The 17,575-nt window shown below is 35.6% G+C and overlaps 3 protein-coding genes across 4 annotated transcripts; 1 reads left to right on the forward strand and 2 right to left on the reverse strand.

Annotated features, from left to right (window-relative positions):
* The first annotated feature begins 1,316 nt into the window (after positions 1-1,316).
* On the forward strand, positions 1,317-2,190 carry LOC140885229 (RING-H2 finger protein ATL16-like). Its single transcript, XM_073292175.1, has one exon. It carries the CDS (start codon positions 1,327-1,329, stop codon positions 2,119-2,121), a length of 795 nt encoding a protein of 264 aa, XP_073148276.1. The 5' UTR covers positions 1,317-1,326; the 3' UTR covers positions 2,122-2,190.
* A 1,281-nt stretch (positions 2,191-3,471) lies between these two features.
* On the reverse strand, positions 3,472-12,710 carry LOC140879877 (poly [ADP-ribose] polymerase 1). The gene is made up of 20 exons (XM_073283827.1): positions 12,326-12,710; positions 11,864-11,913; positions 11,547-11,733; positions 10,718-10,901; positions 10,283-10,628; positions 9,249-9,444; positions 8,956-9,120; positions 8,785-8,845; positions 8,632-8,695; positions 8,284-8,535; positions 7,513-7,750; positions 7,290-7,399; positions 7,140-7,216; positions 6,861-7,021; positions 5,907-6,098; positions 5,645-5,753; positions 5,467-5,549; positions 5,237-5,374; positions 4,886-5,068; positions 3,472-4,192 (listed from the first exon to the last, which is right to left on the reverse strand). Exons 1-20 carry the CDS (start codon positions 12,467-12,469, stop codon positions 4,145-4,147), a joined length of 2,988 nt encoding a protein of 995 aa, XP_073139928.1. The 5' UTR covers positions 12,470-12,710; the 3' UTR covers positions 3,472-4,144.
* An 875-nt stretch (positions 12,711-13,585) lies between these two features.
* On the reverse strand, positions 13,586-16,494 carry LOC140883573 (deoxyhypusine hydroxylase-B). 2 transcript variants are annotated; one of them, XM_073290099.1, is made up of 7 exons: positions 16,134-16,492; positions 15,463-15,596; positions 15,154-15,368; positions 14,902-15,040; positions 14,488-14,614; positions 13,890-14,008; positions 13,586-13,797 (listed from the first exon to the last, which is right to left on the reverse strand). In XM_073290099.1, exons 1-7 carry the CDS (start codon positions 16,300-16,302, stop codon positions 13,753-13,755), a joined length of 948 nt encoding a protein of 315 aa, XP_073146200.1. In that variant the 5' UTR covers positions 16,303-16,492; the 3' UTR covers positions 13,586-13,752. The 2 variants fall into 2 exon arrangements, with proteins under 2 accessions (XP_073146200.1, XP_073146201.1); XM_073290100.1 differs by lacking the exons at positions 13,586-13,797; positions 13,890-14,008 and adding an exon at positions 14,045-14,280 and having other exon boundaries at positions 16,134-16,494.
* Between the last annotated feature and the right edge of the window lie 1,081 nt (positions 16,495-17,575).

The following is a 17,575-nucleotide window of genomic DNA, read 5'->3' on the forward strand; positions in this document are numbered from 1 at the left end:
CATTGAATACCGCGGTATACCGTACCGAATCACCCCGAGTCCGTTCATCCGGTTGAAACGATCCGATCGATTGGACCATTTTTTCAAAATAGACCGGTTCTTCGATCACCAATCCAATTATAAAAATATTGATTTTAACATAAAAAATAATATTTTTTTCATTTATCAAGTTAAAAAAAATATCGCGTCACAAAATTGTCCCGTTCGTCGTCTCAAAAGAGTTTTTGGAAAAAAAAAAAGAAATAAAATAAAGAAAGGACTCTTGGGTGGTTTTTATATATATTATATAATTGAATTTGGTTTATACATATATAATTGAATTTTATGGTTGCACTTACGACCTTTCAAATGCTACATAAGCCACAGGCCCACAAGAAGTTTAAGTTCATTTAACGTTGGATGGAAATAGATTATATTTAAGCTACCGTTGGTCGGTATTCTTATTTGTTTCAATCAGTGCACAAACCCAATTGTTGTTGTTATTGTTATTATTATTATTATTATTTTTTGTTGAGATAAATTTAGTAAAAAAATACTATATAAAAATTGATAGTTTGATTTGACCTCATGAAAGCTACCCGATTAAGAATTTATTGTTTTTTTTGTCCTTGACAAAAGAATTTATTGTTGTTACTTGTACTATGGTACACAAACAAGATAAACTTTTTAAACATAAGAATTCGTGGAAATATAGTTGCAAGATTCTTCAAAGGTGAAAGGTTAAATTTGTAAAACTCGACATTTTAAGTATTTTTTATTTTTTAAAAAGTAAGATTGCATTAGAAACTTTTATAAATGGATGTTTTATTAAAAAATAAAATAAAATACAGCATTGGATAACGATACAACTCAACCGTCATCTTTACATTGTCTTTCCTTATTTCAACCAATATCAAACATCAATAATTTGTTAAAAAAGAGAGAGAAGTTTTCACTCTCTCTTGAAACCACATTGTGCAACTAACATGTCTTGTTCAAGAATCACCCCAATTGATAATGCTAAAGGTACAACAAATATCGTGTACAACGATATTTACAACAATTATATCGTGAGATTTGCTATTTTATCGTGAGATTTTGTATTCAATTTATCGTGATATTTTGATATATATAATTTTTAACTTGTGTTGTAAGATTTGTTGTACAAAATTTTGTTGTACATGTAGCATTGCTCTTAATTTTAATGCAAGTCAATTTTAAAACCAGGTTGACTTTGAATTCCCTCAACAGTTCCCACTTATCGTCTTCTTTAATTAATTCCCTCAAACATCAAATAACTCCCAAAAATCTTTCTTTGAGTATTAATCTCCAAGTTATTTCCTCCCTATGGCCATATTTCAAAATTTCACTTACAATCCTCAAACACCTTCACCCCATCAATCTCCTTCAAGCAATCCGGACAATGGATTTGCAATATTTGCTATAGCAGTATTAGCCATCTCTGCCACAGCTTTCTTGTTACTCACTTACTACTTCTTCGCCACCAAATGCTACCTCAGATGTCAACGGCGGCGCCACCCTTCCACCCCATCGCCGGAACACGAAGACGAAGAAGTCCCGGTCTACCCCTACTACTCGAGAGGGATCGATGAGTTTCTGGTTCAAGAAATCCCAGCTTTTTTGTACATCAAGAATGACCAAGGAAACGGCTGTTTCTTGAAATGTGTGGTGTGTTTGAATGAATTCCAAGATAATGAAATGCTTAGGATTCTTCCAAAGTGCAGCCATGCATTTCATTTGGACTGCATTGATGTATGGTTACAGAGTAATTCCAACTGCCCTTTGTGCAGAGCAACCATTTCTTGCATGAATGGATGTGGGCCGTTTGAGAAAATTTTGGCGCTGAGCCAAGAAGAATTTGTGGTGATTGAAGTGGTTGGAACAGATGGGGATCAAGAAACAAGTGATTCGAGCAGCAGCAGCAGCCATTCTTCAAGAAACTTGGAACAACAGCAGAAGATGGAGAATCTCAAGAAATCGAGAACCTTTCATGAGATGGGAGATCATGAAGGCATAGATTTAAGAGAGAAATATGGAGAATTTTGTGTTCCCCCCATGAGACGATCTCTATCCATGGATTCTGTCGTGGATTCCCGAGTTCATTCACAGTTCGAGAGGTGACACCGAAGAAAGCAGTAGCAGTAGCCGACTGGTTTTTTCATTCGGACATGGAAGAAGATCAAGAAAGTCCAGTTGAGTTTCAGCCAACTCACCATTACATCACCGATTCTACTCATAATAACACTTGACCAAGTTTTTTTTTTCTTTCTATCAGACGGGAATTTTAGTTTTTGGTTGCAACAACATTATTACGAGGATTTAAAGTTCTTGGATTGATGGAATTGATATCATGTATTTCAAATTCGTTGTCTTGTTTGGATGAACTAAATTGAAACGAATTTCAAATATGTCATATGAAATTATGTAATTTTAATTGTAATTGTGATGGATTTTAATCATACGTAACAAATCCTTCCCTAACCTACCAAATGTTTCCCAGCAAATGCCCTTTCACCATAATACAGTTTCCCTTTTGGGCTTAAGAGTTAAAAAGATTTTGGGGGGACAAAAAAAGAAAAGAAAAAAATAAACCAATGGCACTCGTTTTCTCTTTCCAGGCTTTTTGCCGTTGAAAGTTTGAAACCAGAAAAATTTTGCATTGGTTTGAAGCTTTTTTTTAAAAAAAAAAAATGGAAAAGCAAGAACAATTTTCAGAATATAAACCATAAAATTGATAGCTTGAACACAAAATTTGACCAAAATAAACACACACTGGACACTGCAACTCATATCCATCCTGACTCGAAATCTTCGTTGGAATAAGGACCTCTGAACTTAACTAATTTCAACTAGTTGAATTAATATACGCTAAAATTATTTTATAATATTAAATCATATAATTATAAGGTTTAAGAGAAAAATCTTGTAAATATTTTCAATTAACTAATAGAATGAATCAATCAAAAATTAATAAATCTGACCACGCACGTCATCAATTAAGTTGACATTTATTTTTCTGAAAAAAAGCTAATCAAGATGCTAGTGAAAAGTCAAGCATCCGTCAGTAATGAAGGATTCTGTATTTCTTGTTTGACTAAAAGAAATCACTAATCTCGAGACATTTTTACATTATAACTCTGTATTTTTAATGAATATATAAATAAATACACATGTATATCATCAGTAAATGCGTGTTTTACAATTCAGACTACAAAATCACAGATTCGGGCCTGTTATTATAAAGTCAATGGAAACAGCATCAAAGTAAGAACAGTTCGACATAAGATTGTAACCATTATATTATGGCAAGACTATATAATAACATAACGATTGTATAACACTATAACTCCAATTATTACAACATTTGGATCCGAATGTTAGATCAAACAAAGAATGTTAGAACAAACAAAGATGTGAAAATAATTAATGCCAAACAATGCCCGACACCACAGGAGAGGTATTACTGTATAAAATTAGTTACAGCAATATATGGTAGAATTAAGGTTATATTACTATTATTATGGTATTAATTAATATGCCATATACAGTTGTAGTATCGTACCAATGAAGGGATAGTTGTCTTGTCGTAGCATGGAAGTTTTAAGCATAGACCGCGGTGGTGGTAGAGTATCGTTGTACAGCAATAACACAGTAGTATAACACGAGAATGGTAGTGTTATCAACAATCTTGCGGTGCAGTGACATAAACTTATCACAAGGAGGGAGAGAGTGGGTTCAAGTCCATGTTAAAACAAAAAATCATCCACCCACGTTTTAATGATTTTAAAGAGAGAGAGGGGAGGAGGGGGGAGGTACTAGAATGAACATAGTGCAATAATCATAATATTCTAGGCGATAGCAGCTCATAGCAACTAGAGATACCTGAATATTTGATAAAGCACAAACGCAGTTGCAAGTCTCACGGTGGACGCCGTGATCTTTTAAAGGCCACTTTACAACATTGGATGAAGCTAAGATCTCCAACAAACCCCAAAATGAGATCTAGCCAAAACATAAGAATCGCATTTGCCAAAAAGACATGAACAGGTAGTAGCCAGAAACTACACGAGCAAGTAGTTGCCAAAGAAAAAACCACAATTGACACTACTCCTGCACCACTAAGGTATTACTTCACATTCATAGTTCATCTCTTGTGATGGAACCGCACCTTCACCAAGAACTGCAACTTGACCTACACATCATAATGTTCAAGTCACCAAACCTTGTGCAAATGCACTCATGCATAAGTGCTAAAGATTAACTGCGCTGAAACATTCACCAAACTAGATTCATTACAGATGAATCGGTAGATATAGACATTTGTTAGCAGAATTCCTACACTGAAATGAAGAAACCGGTGGCCAGTTTCAGTACATGATTTCTGAGAACATAAAGCCAAGAAATTTATTTTAGCAAGGCTTGAGAAACTTTATATTCTAACCTTCTAACTCAACCCTCCACAAAACTAGTTACCAGGCCTTTCATTAAATGCGAGACAAACCTACTAGGCTACTACTAAAGTATAGCATTATATAGGCCAAGTTTTGCTTCATGTACTCGGCGACAATGATAAATTATAGTTCCACTTGTGTTGTTTTTTTGGAAGAAAATTCTAATTCCACTTTTCAAGTACAAGAACCACAAATCAGATTCCCAAGAAATGTGTTGCGAAACAACTATTGATGATTGTGAAGTCAGATTTTTTTAACCAAAAAAAAAAAAGATTAACTAACAACATTAATTTGTATGTTAATAGCAACTATTTGCTGAATTAGTCCAAAGAAAAAATCAGGTCTTTAGTAACTCGTACACACGGACTCGATCCTAGAACATTTCAATAGAAAATTACACTCCACAACAATGGTCAGCTCAAAACATTACTTACTTGAGCTGTGTTATAGACAATATACTCATTGTACATTAGCTCCGATGCCCTGACATTTGATGCTGTTGGTTTTCCACATGGTACAACCACATTATTCCTCCACTCCAAATATTCAGATTGTAGAGGCACATTTTTGCCGAGGCCTTTTGTGGAGTGCTTCCCTTTAGGCGGCTTATCCATATACTAAATTAAAGTTCCACAAATTAATTTGTTACACAGAAAGTGAAAGGCGTGAACATAACTAAATGTGAAGGATGTCAAGAACTACAATCGAGAGCCAGTCTGGATCTCAGAATAAAAAATTTTCAAGAATAACCAAAGATAGGAGGTAAAACATAAGCTTCATGTCACCTGGGACTTTGTAAGCTCGTAAACATCACCCAAGGCAACTTCACTGAGAAGCATAAATCCCACTGGATTCTTCCGGTCAGTATAACAATATTGGGCACTTTTACTAACCAGATCAGCAAAGTAAATTCCCTTCCCAAACTGTATAGAAAAAATTAAAGGTAAGTTTGTCTCTTCATAAAGAAGTAATGAAAACCTACATGAAGCGATGACTGGTGGGCAAAAAACAAAACCATGTATCCAGTAGCCGGGGCTTCAGGAGGAGCAATTCTTAATCCTTCTCGAAGGATACCAACAAAGTTGGTCAATCTCGAACCTGCAAGAAACAGAGTTATTTTCCCAAAAGCGACATTTCAGAGATTTAATTCAAGTGTGCGATTCTGTTATCCAAGGAAATGGCAGGAGTATCACCATGCCAGAGAAGCATCTTGTTCTTGAGTTTTTCTCTATAAGGAGCATATTTGTCCAATTCCCCTTCCCTTTCAAGAGAAAACACTTCCTCCAATTTGAGAGACCATTCCTGATAACATCGTGATGTACATAATCAAAATTTGGGCACAAACACTTGGCACTCTTAAGAACATTGCTTTAGCCCAAACCATCATGCTGAACGTAACAGTGACGAAAAGTGAACTCAAGCACAAAAATGGAGGGCATGTGGAAAGGAAATTACTGTATGAGTGGGAGCATGTGTAGTATGTAAATACTTCTCAATCAGCCGATAATCTTCACTATCCTGAGGAAGAGGGGAAATATTGCAGCGCAACTTCCTGTATTTCTCATCAACGGAGTCATTGCTATCAGTATCAAAACCAACTACTCTGGATGCTATTTCAATGTCCTGGAGAGCTTCCAACATTTTCACCTAAAGAACAATATAATCAAATCATTCATCACACAGCAGACAGGTCAGACACATAAGAACAATGGATTGCAGTGAGAACTATTTTTCGAACAAGGGAGCGAGAGAGCATATGCTGATGTCTTTTAATATCCATCGCCTCCAGGCTGTTTCTTCAACCACATACACAGTCACTGACCTCAGCTAGTAAGAATATTTCGAAGCCAAGATCTACTTTTAAAATACACACACACAACACGGAGAACAAAGAGAATGACTCGAGTCTCTGTAAGTTATCCCCTACAGGTTCTTGTCTCAATGATTTGGTGATATAAAGTTATAAACAGACAGTCATAAAAACGTATGACCAAGTATAGAAGCTCTTAACAAGCTTTAAAAATGTCGATTACCGAACCAAATCTCTCACATAATACTTTAAATAGCTCTGATTACAAAATTAATAAACCTTGGTACAGTGGTACTCAGCACTCGCAACGATACACTCAAAAACCTCCATTTCCATACAACAACGAATATGAAGAGTTTCTTAAAAGAAAAATGACGAGGTTAAAGCATTATACTATGTTTCTTGCCAATTTGAACGTTTCACATCCCAATACCTTCACCCTCCAAATCCAATTCAGGAAAAAAAAAACATATGCATGAGTGACTAGAAGACCCCGTAGTCAACAAATAAAAAGAGACATTTTCTTATATGGAAAAGGATGCAAAGAGACATCATCATTTTTATAAACAAAACTGTTAGTAGCAACGCCGCCCCTGTACCTTCATCTTAAAGTCGTCCTCATCACTAATTACATGTGGATGGATGGAAGGGATAACTGTGAAAAATCTGTTGCTTGCATCGACAATCAAATTCTCTCTAACAGAAGGAGCATAAGTAGTATCATTTAATAAATTCTGTATCTGTGTCAATGCCTCGAAACCTGAAATTGGGACAAAATATTAGAAGTGCATTGATCAAAGCTCAGTTATTAGATTAATGAGAACTAGAATAGAAATATAATTTTCAAACAATAACTTGTCTAGATATATCATAGATACCTCTTTGGATGTTACTTCTGCTTAATTTTCCAAGTGGCATTTCAGATAAGTTGATCTCAAATTCCATCATCGCAGCCCTGCAAAAATTTGAACCTCCGTATCTGTGGTTTGAAAAGCATAACATTTCATCAAGAAGTACAAATCAGTAACCTGTATGTCTCCACGTTAAAAAGTATTTTCATCAGTTCCACCAACTGCGGTGCAAGTTGGCTGTTTGCAAAGTCAAGCTGCTTCCTAGGTGAATCTTTAACCCCATAATCCTGCAAAGCAGAAATTAGAACAATCAAACTGATAACATCTCATGATTTTAAGAACAATGCTTGCATTCTGGTAGGAAAAATTCAAAATCAGAGGAGAAAGATATTAGCCATACAATGTCCAATGGATAGAATCTTCCAGGTTGTTTGCGGAAATTTTTCTTTTGTTCCCATGCCTCCCAAGGGTTCCCAGTCTTCTCGAGAAATAGACGCTTGAATTCTTGAATTGCATCAGATTTAGGCATCTGCTCTAACTTGTTTCCCCCTATTTTTTCATTTCCAACTCGACCCCATTTTCGGAAAACATGACAATCAGAGCAGTTATCATCTTGAATGATTTGAAGAATATAGTAGCTTCACATGACAGACAAAAAATACAATTTCAGGAAATATCACTAGAAAACAAAGTATTTTACATATCAGAGCAAGCATATTGAAATTTGAAGTTTATATTACCTTAAAAAAAACAGCATGGACTGTACTAGAGATGGTCACGGCAAATCATTGAGATCACACACACACACACACACACACATGCACTCAAATGCTGTATTTGGCGGTGACTGACCTTAGGAATATGAAGTATAAAATATAACATTATGTAACAAAAGTATCACAATTTAATCTCCACATGATTCACCAACAAGATTTTAGTTTTCCATCCCACTCCAAATTTTATTTTATTTTTTGAGGGGATCCCACTTCAAAAATATGAACCAATAATTAACTTCAGAAGAGTTGAAGCACTTGATATGCACAAATTTGCATAAAAAATAGTTTTTCAAAATATAACATATGAATAAAATAAGAGATGATTGAAATTTGGAAAGAAGACTTTTATAAGATGACCCTAATTAAATTACATCAGAAAGAATAAGAGCATTTACCTATTAACCCCAGTTGACAAGTCAGAAATGTTCAAAGTTGTATTATAGATACTTTTTCCAACCTCCAGAATGTGCCCAGAATCTTGTAGACCAGAATCCGCGTGTACAGCACTTTGCCCTTTCACCTTGACTGTAGTCATGCCATGTGTCTTTTCAACAGATTCTACTTTGTACGAATCAAAAGGGAGTTTTTTTTGTCTTTTAATGCAATCAATCAAATAATCTTCCCTTAACACTGGTAGTTTCATTCTCCTGTCAGGAAGAAATCATTGAGTGAAGAACTGAAAAAAGGTAAGAGAGGTAGGACCAATGGGTCGTATGATATTCTTTGCAGTTTCCCAAGATTACCTTGCCTTTCTTATTTCTGCACCAATTTCATCCAACACACCACTTACAACTAAGCAATTGGTTTCTGTGATATTAGAAGAACAACAATTCGGATTTACAAGAACTGAGAGACAACAAAACCAAAAATTCAAAAGAAAAAAAGTGGCTACAAACCTTTTCTTATCTTGGCATGAACCTGTCCACCTGCTTCCGTTATTTTGCTCTTCCACTCTTCCTGTGAAAGCACTTTGTTAAGCAAAAAGCCTACTTCAAACTCGTTATATAGCTCAAAGAACATTTATCAGCAAGAAAATGGGGTAGGGGAAAAAGATGTCTTCAAAATACCATTGATTCATGCGGGATTCCAGCAATAGCAACTTTCAAATCTTCAATCTTTTCAACCTTTGATGATGGGCTCAGCCAAATTACGGCTTGACTGCCTGATGATCCACCAGGAGAAGATTGAAGGATAAATCGTTCTGGTTTTTTTGCTTTTTGTGACTTAAACCACTGTGGATATCAATTGGGTATTGATGTTAAATTTTAGGTCAAGGATTCAAAGAATTAAACACATCATGGTGTCATAGAAGGACAAAATAAAATATAAGAAAAACTACATGGTGCTAATCAACTCATACCTTCAAGAGAAAGTCGTTACTTGTCTCTTCGGGGATTTTCCACTTTCCCTTGACACGCTCAGGTTTAGTGGTGGAATATGAACACTTACTCCACTCTGATATAAATCCACAACATCTGTACATACCTAAGGAATAACGAAGCCATCCCGAGCAAAGAGGGCATTTTGAAAGTGCTCCAAAAAGCATTCCATCAGCACTAGAAGGACCAAAAAGGAGAAACAATAAGAGGGGTCCCACATTAGAGAAACCTTTGACACGATAAAAACTGAATTGCACAATGATTATCAGGTTAATGGATGATAGAACCAATCAGGACATGTATCGTACGAGATATAATAATAATAATAATAATAATAATAATAATAATAATAATAATAGTTATGATACTAGAAGTAGTAGTCGTCATAGAAGTAGTAGTGGTCTTAGTAGCCATAATCGTGGTAGTAGTAGTTGTTGTTGTTGTGGTAGAGTTGGTAGTGGTCGTCGTGGTAGCAGCAGCAGTAGTAGTCGTAGTGGTGGTGGTGGTATAAGTAGTAGTTGTCGTCGTAGTGGTGGTACTGGTAGTAGTTGTAGTCGTAGTGATGGTGGTGGCGGCGGCGATTTGGGGGCCAGGGTGGGTGGGGAGGGTTTCTTTTGGATTTTCTAAAGTAACCATGACTTTTTTTAGGGGCCTGGAGGATCAACCCAAACACAATGTCAAGTTTGTTAATACTAGAAGGCATAAAAAGCCCATTTAGTTAACACGTGGGATAGGGGGAAAATATAAGAGTCAGAATGAGGAAAACGTTGAGTAGTTAGTTATCAAATATTCTCATATGTACTAGCTTGGCTAGGGGTTTACAGATTCCAAATCTGGGAGTTCTTTGTTCTTCAGAATTATTATATTTTAACACAATTTCTACCATTATTGTTCCATCTCTTCTTTGTTATTGCTATTGTTGATATCCAGGGAACCAGCCTAACAACTTTCAAATGATTTCACAAGGTCAATGAGTTTTGCTGTCAAACTGATCAAAAAGCGAATGAAAATTTACCATCGTTCTCGTAAATCAAGCTCTGATCCCCTCGAATCCTGCTCATTGGCTTCAAGCATCTCTCTCAACACTGAAGAAGTCACATGCTTTTTGAGATCATCTTTAAGCGCCCACTGAGCCTTAGTCTGAGCCTCCAGTTGGCTTTCCAGGGTAGATTCTTTTGAGGGTTCACCTTCAACATATTTCAAATTATTTTCAGAAGGCGACTTGATTGAAGAACTGTTACCTCCATCTTTAGAATTTTTCAGTTTCTGATCACTTTCAAATGCTCTTTTCCTCTTGATACCACTTTTGGATGTTGAATCCTGCAACAGCTTTTTCTCCTCTTTAAGGTCTACGTTTGTGCCTGAAACACAAATCATGGATCATCAGAATAGTATCCAAAGAAACCCCCAAGAAATCTAATGATTTATCATGAAAATTTGAAAGTTGGACCTTCGAAAGCAGAGGCATTATTTGTAACAAGAGAAGTAACCGTCGCACGATCAGTGGCTGAAAGACTATCCCATCCAGAAAATTTTTCTACCTGGGAAGTCGGTGACATTTCCATGTAACACTTTGCATGGTGCCATGCCAAGGCTCTAGCACTTTCACCTTCGGGTTTAGTTGATATACGAGCCTACATAAAGAGGGGGAAAAACAGATATTTAACAAGGCTTCCACGAACCTGATGGCATCTGTATACATGGTCCTGAAGCAAATTTACAAAATCCAAAATTGCGAAAAGAAACAATGGTAGCGGCAGTTCGAGAAGAACCCCTCTTCAGCTCAATTGGCAATGGGGAGAATCAGAATAGCATCAGGTAAAAGCTTTACAGGGAAAACCAGATCAAAGTATGCAAGGCCTTGATTGTTATATTTGCTTACAAAACAACACGTGATTAGACATGAAAATAGTTAATTATTTCCAAACAGCTATAAACCTGTAACTAGAGTAGTAAACAGTGATTAACAGAGATGCCATGATTAGGTTCTTGACAATTCATTTTGGCACTTCCCTCAAATAATTTTCCGCTACAGTTATAAGTAACTGAAAGGCCACACAGACATCCCCAACTCATCTGATTCATTAAGAATTGTGCACCATCATATGGGTCCAACTGGGGTAAAAAGTCTTAAAACCGTCTTACTTGGCTACTTGCTAATTAGGAAGAAGGCAACCTAAAAGGATGGCGAGGACATCCACAGACCACAAATAAAAGACTGGCTAAATTAAATATCAATCTCATTAATGTTTAACAGGGTAAGTCGCAAGATACTTAACCTCTCCCTTGGTAATCTTTTGATTGCAACATCGACAAGTAGCACGGGATGTTGGTGAAACTTCTATGCCACATTGGACAACAGGAGAAGCAGCAACGGAATCCGTCTGACCGACACCATCTACGTATTTCCTAATTGTCTGTTGATCTTCCCATCGAAGCAATTCTAAGCCTTCAACGTCATCAACCCTAATGAGAATATAAGAAATGTAGGAGAATTAGCAAACCGAACATTTACCATTAGTTCATTCATCAAAGGTTGAATAAAATCTACCGTAAAAAAAGGGTTGAATAAAATCCTGAATATGATAACACTTACGATTTTATCTGTTTTTTTTTCTTCATAATGCAATGAGCATGGTTCCACATCTGGCCCCGAAAACAAACACAAGTGAGGTGGCATCAAACAAGTTAGTTGCTTAACTAAGAGCAATTGAGTATCAAGGGAGGGAGTTAAAAAAACGTAATGGCAAAAACCCAGGATGTCAAGAATATCTCGTGTCACACAACTTCCAAGCCGGAAACACAAAGAACCCAGAAACCCCAGAGAAGACAAAACTCTTTAAATCATGCAAATGACAAGAATGAACCCCAGATATGAGTCGAACATATAAATGGCATGTGCTAAAGGAGAAACGAACCAGGAAACAAAAAAAAAATGACATCACCGTACTTAGAAAGCCAAAAAGTTGTCATTTTCAGATATATGACAAAAAAAAAACCTAAAACTAAGTTCATTTTTCAAAATTTATCCGGAAAAGAGGAAGAAAAAGAGAAATACAGGCATGAAACCATCGAATTGGGAAGCTTGAACCATCTTTCCGAGCCTGAGATTCTCCTTTTCAATGTGATTCTTGCAAGTCTTGCACGACGATCTTGATGACTTTGCATACTCCACTTTCCACGGCTTTGGAGGGTTCGCCATTGCCCTCACTTTCCTATCTTTTTGCCCCTTTTCTGCTTTCCTTTTTACGCTCGCGTTGATACAGAAACAGTGACCGTAACGTGACTACACACACCCCGACTGTGAAGAAATGATAATAAAATACAAAAATTTTGTAAATTTCGGGAATCAATGACTCTTTGGATTCTGGTTTAGCGGTTACTTCCAGCGAGTCACTTTGAGTTTATTATATTTCCACAATCGAAACCCAAAAGCTTTGTCAAAATCTGGCCTTTTAAATTGCAAAACAATGAATTTGGTGGTAGCTACACTATTAAATTGAAATATTAATGATTTTTATTTTATTTTTTGTATTTTCCATATATACATAATTATTACATTAAACAATTTATTTCAAAAAAAATTGTCTCCACACGAGAATCAAAACCACAATGCTGAGGAATCTTTTACCACATTATCTCAAGTCATGGGTGCCTATGCCCATGTGGACTACATTAAACAGTTTGTTGGAGTCCAAATTTCCTTCCTCTCTTGCAAAAACAGTAGCCTTATTCTATCGCAAATTGCAATAACAATAGGCATATTCTGGCCACCATTTTATTTTATATACAAAATGAGCAATCTTTATTTATCCTCTTTTTTTGGCAAATTATCTTGTGAGACTTATGGTATTTGAAAAAGAAGGCGACGGCGACGGTTTTATCGGAGGATTCTTTTGAGTCGATATCAACTACACGGAAGATCATAACGGCTGTGAGCCATGAGACAGCCGTTAAATTCCTTTTTTGTAAATGGAGGGAAAGAGTTCTTCAAGTTGGTTTCGCAATTCTCCCAAAATGATGAAACTTCCATCGCACTCGGCTCCTCAATGATACGAGATGGAAATTTTTTAAAGATTCATTCTTTCTTTGATAGCTACACTTGAACGTATTTAAAGTTCAAATTCGCATTAATAAATTAGAAGAAATCTAAACATGGGCATCAAATATCAAATATAATATACGTCTAAAAACGATTGTCCAAACTTTCTTTTTCACCTATTATTTCTCGCAAAAATTGTGAAGGGAAGAAGAAAACTTGCAAACATGTTTCGAACCGAACATTGAAACACCAAGAAAGATCTGTTTAAAAAGTATGTGAATAATGCTTTGGTCTTTTGATAAATCATCCTGGGTCAGATCTTCAACCGGTTAACAAAACGGATTAGATTTACTCAGCATCACAGAAAACTCGATTTCCGGCGGCAAATTAATGGCTAAGCAATGACATGATTTTAGACACATATCATTCTAAAGCTAACCAACCTAGACTGACATTTGCTCGACTTGTGGCGCATGCATGAAGAGGTACTGCACAAGAATCAAGAATGGATCTTAGCAACTGATACTCGATTAAATATTTACCGTTAAAAAATTATCAATTTGGGTTGTTCTTCAGTTACCTCAAAGGATTTTCCGGATCTCTCAAAGTCGAGCATGCTGAGAGCTACTTCACAGCTCTGTGAAACGATAGGCTCGGTGTCCTTGGCAAATTCCTCGAGCAAGGTTATACATTCTTCATCTGTATATTGCAGCATACAAGGGTCAAACGACAAATATAACATGAAACGTAGATCACATATCAGGTAAAACATGTAAAGCTGCAAAAAAGGGTTTGTATTTGGAAGTATCTGGAAAAACAGCGGGCGTAATGGGACCATGGGACCATGCATATTTTATATACTCTATCACATGAAATGGATGACGTCAAGTTCTTTCACATAGCCTTGACATCTATGCAAAGCAATACTCGAACAAATTTTATTTTGCTTATCTCGATCAGGAAGTTCTTCTCTGCAAAACAGGCAACTGGGTCTTTGTTATATCACGCACATCGTTATTAATATTTTTTTGAACGAACTTTTGTAATTCTAACTCTATTTAAAAAATTCACATTACAAGTCCACCAAAAAAAAAAAAATCACATCACAAGCTCATTAAATATAAGCAATCCAAATGTGATTATCATCCAGGAACAGAAATATGTGGAGGGGGTCAAACCTGCAATAGAACCAAGTGCTTCAGCTGCTTCATGTCTGACCATTGGATGTTCATGTACATCTCTGAGGACTTGGGACAGTGCATCTGAAGCTTTCTTGTTTTGCAGTTGCCCTAATACGTAGGCAACCTGAGGAAAAGTAAACACAAGAAGGAGATTAATGAATAGAAACAATGAACAGAATATATCATTATATTGTTAAGGTTAATAGGATATGAATGAAATTGTGTTGGCTCATACCAATTTAGAAAAAGTCCAGTTTATATGCTTGCACAACAAAGTTACATACACAAACTATAGATTTAACATTAGTGCTAAGTAATAGTAACACAAATAGGTGCACAGTGTCGAATGGAAAGATAATAACCGACAACTAAAATCCTCTGGATATATTAAGCAAGAGAACAACAACAGACCTCATGTCGTAGAAGAGCACTTTTTGCACCAAGGGATTCTATAATGGCAGATATAGCATCATTGTCACCAAGATTCCGGAGGGCAAAAAGAGCAGCATAACGCCCATACATGCTCTTATTTTCATTCAATAGAATTTCTCTGAGAACCAGAAAGGGGAAAAAGTAAAAGAAACGGTAGAATGGGGATATATATATATATATATAGTCATCTACATATAGTCATGACTCATCTACATATATTAGAATGGCTACCTAAGTTCTTTTACAGAAGAACATGAGGCAGGGGCAGCCGGATCAACCGACAAGAAAGGAGATGATTCTACAGCCATGGAATTCTTCATCTCATCTATTCGACTCAGTGCTAGTTCACATGTTTCTCGAACTTCCTGAGCAGGATCTAAAGTCAAACTATTCTTCAAAAGGAGAATAGCACTCTCAGAACCGATGGCACCAAGAGCTTCCGCAGCCTATGGATGCGTAAGTTCAAACGAGTATCAAAAAACCAAGGGAACATTTTCAAGTGACTGAACCATGTAAAAAAAAGATTCAAGTGCAAGTTACCTCATGGCGAACAATGGGATGCAATGAAAGATCGTTTAGAACATCTTCCAAAGCAGGAATGGAATGAATATCTTGCATCTGACCCAAAGCAAATGCAGCCTCATGGGCAAGCAGATTTGAAGCATCCCTAGTTGCTGAAGTAAGAAAAGGCCAAAACTTTAGGACCCTAATTTATAGGATAAATGGATAATAAACACAATTTCACAACAAAAGGTGGAAGTCACTTCAACAATACAATGACTGATAACTTATTCCCACTTTCAAGCTTAAAAGGGACTACTTGAAAAATAGTAGCATTTAAAATATCAGTAGCATCTTCTTGTTTTGGTTTCAATCAAGTATGTGAAGAGTTTATCATTCTTGATGAAGCCTTTCAATGTATATATTTCGCATTTACAGTTTTGACATAATTCAAATTAATCTCAAAATAGATAGATAAGTAACATGGAAGTTCAACTGGAAAAGAAACGTGAAACATTTAAAAGACGAAGAATTTAACCGAACAAAGAAGAACTAATCCTATCAAACCTCCACCAAAAGCCATACACAAATTCTAAACATAAATGGCAGCCAATATTGAAAAGCCCGAAGTCAATATACAAAATCCCAACCGTGTTAAACGGAAAAGAAAATATTTTGAAGTCTTTTACAGCCCAGTGCCTGCAATATACCTTGTATTAGGGCATTGCGAGGGGCAGAACCACGGAGGTTTCGGAGAGAAAATAGAGCCCTGAATCTCTCGGGTATCGGCTGGTTCTGGTTCAATAATCGCTCGCACAAAAACCTCTCGGTTTCGGCAGAAACTCGGAATGAACGATCGGAATCGGGACAGGCCTCCATCGGGGATCAATATATGCAATCGAAGAAGGCCCCTAACCGCGCAATTCCGACCACCGCCGAACTTCCGGGAATCTAGGGTTCAGACAGGCCGTACCTTCGCCGCGGGAAATCTGGACCTTCAGTTTGGCGGAAAGAAAGAAATGGACGCGTAAGTTATAGAGAATTTCAAATTTTTAGTCACTGTTTTTTTACAAGGTTCAATGGTTGTTTCATGTTAAGGGAGAGTTTTCTTCACATAATTTTTTTTTTTGCGAAAAACCCGATAATTGATTTTTTTAAAAAGTTTTTCTAAAGAGAATTAATACCAAGTTACCAGAAGCAAGTTGGAATGAGAATTATATTATATTATGCTAGTAAAAAATGCAACGGGATATAAAATAGAAGTTATTTTTATATGTATTTTTTTTTTGTGGGTGGAGTGAGTGGGAAATTGAGTGAGATAGTGGATAGAAATGAGACGAGAAGTTAACTAGAAACAAAAGTTGGTGTCATCAAAGTAGCAGTTACTATGGTAGTGTTTGAGAGAACTTCTTAGAATTATTTCTCAGTTTTTTCTTAATGAAAATCTGATTAGTGCTTTCTAAAAGCTTTTTCAAACACTAACTATATGTTTCTCAACTATTATGATATAGAAGAGAAGAATAGATATAGAAGAGATATGAGTTTAAAAAATGTTTTTACTTTTTTATTATAATTTTAATTTAATTTAATTTAATTATTTTTTTGACGGTTAATTTAATTATTTTTAGTCAAACAGTATATAGAAAAAGATATAATTACCTTAAATTTAAGATTAAATGAATAGATTTTAATTCTAAGAACATGAAAGTATTGAAATTATAATAGTTAATATTTTTAAAAACAATTACAGGATAATGCAATAAAAATGGGGTATTTTTTTAACCTCGGTTAAATATATTTAGGAGGTCATTTTCTTAAAAAAATAAATAAATAAAGAAGGTTGACCAAGTCTATTTTACAAATTTTTCCGATAAAAGTAAGCTGATTGCTAGTTAATAAGTCAATTGTCATATTTATATCATGATTTTTTTAATTTAATATTTATTAAAACATATTCATTCGATACATTAATGCAATCTTGTGTTTTAATACAATATTTGCAAATTGATACCTATAAAAATTGATTATAGAGTTTTGAAACACAAAACTTAAGCGAAATCAAACGCGTTAAAACTAAAATGATAAGTGTCGTTTTACTTTTCACATAATCATATGAATAATATGCATCAAATAATTTATTATTAAAATTCTT

This window comes from Henckelia pumila, chromosome 2, assembly GCF_033568475.1.
Source record: "Henckelia pumila isolate YLH828 chromosome 2, ASM3356847v2, whole genome shotgun sequence".
NCBI classification, from domain to species: Eukaryota; Viridiplantae; Streptophyta; class Magnoliopsida; order Lamiales; family Gesneriaceae; genus Henckelia; species Henckelia pumila.

Coding starts and splice junctions, on each gene's coding strand:
- LOC140883573 (XM_073290099.1), bottom strand. CDS start 16,302: ATGGAGGCCTGTCCCGATTCCGATCGTTCATTCCGAGTTTCTGCCGAA. Junction 15,369..15,462: donor ATCCCATTGTTCGCCATGAG/GTAACTTGCACT, acceptor ACGCATCCATAG/GCTGCGGAAGCTCTTGGTGC. Junction 15,041..15,153: donor TCTTCTGTAAAAGAACTTAG/GTAGCCATTCTA, acceptor TCTGGTTCTCAG/AGAAATTCTATTGAATGAAA.
- LOC140885229 (XM_073292175.1), top strand. CDS start 1,327: ATGGCCATATTTCAAAATTTCACTTACAATCCTCAAACACCTTCACCC.
- LOC140879877 (XM_073283827.1), bottom strand. CDS start 12,469: ATGGCGAACCCTCCAAAGCCGTGGAAAGTGGAGTATGCAAAGTCATCA. Junction 11,914..12,325: donor AATTCGATGGTTTCATGCCT/GTATTTCTCTTT, acceptor TTTCGGGGCCAG/ATGTGGAACCATGCTCATTG. Junction 9,445..10,282: donor CTTGATTTACGAGAACGATG/GTAAATTTTCAT, acceptor TGGTCCTTCTAG/TGCTGATGGAATGCTTTTTG.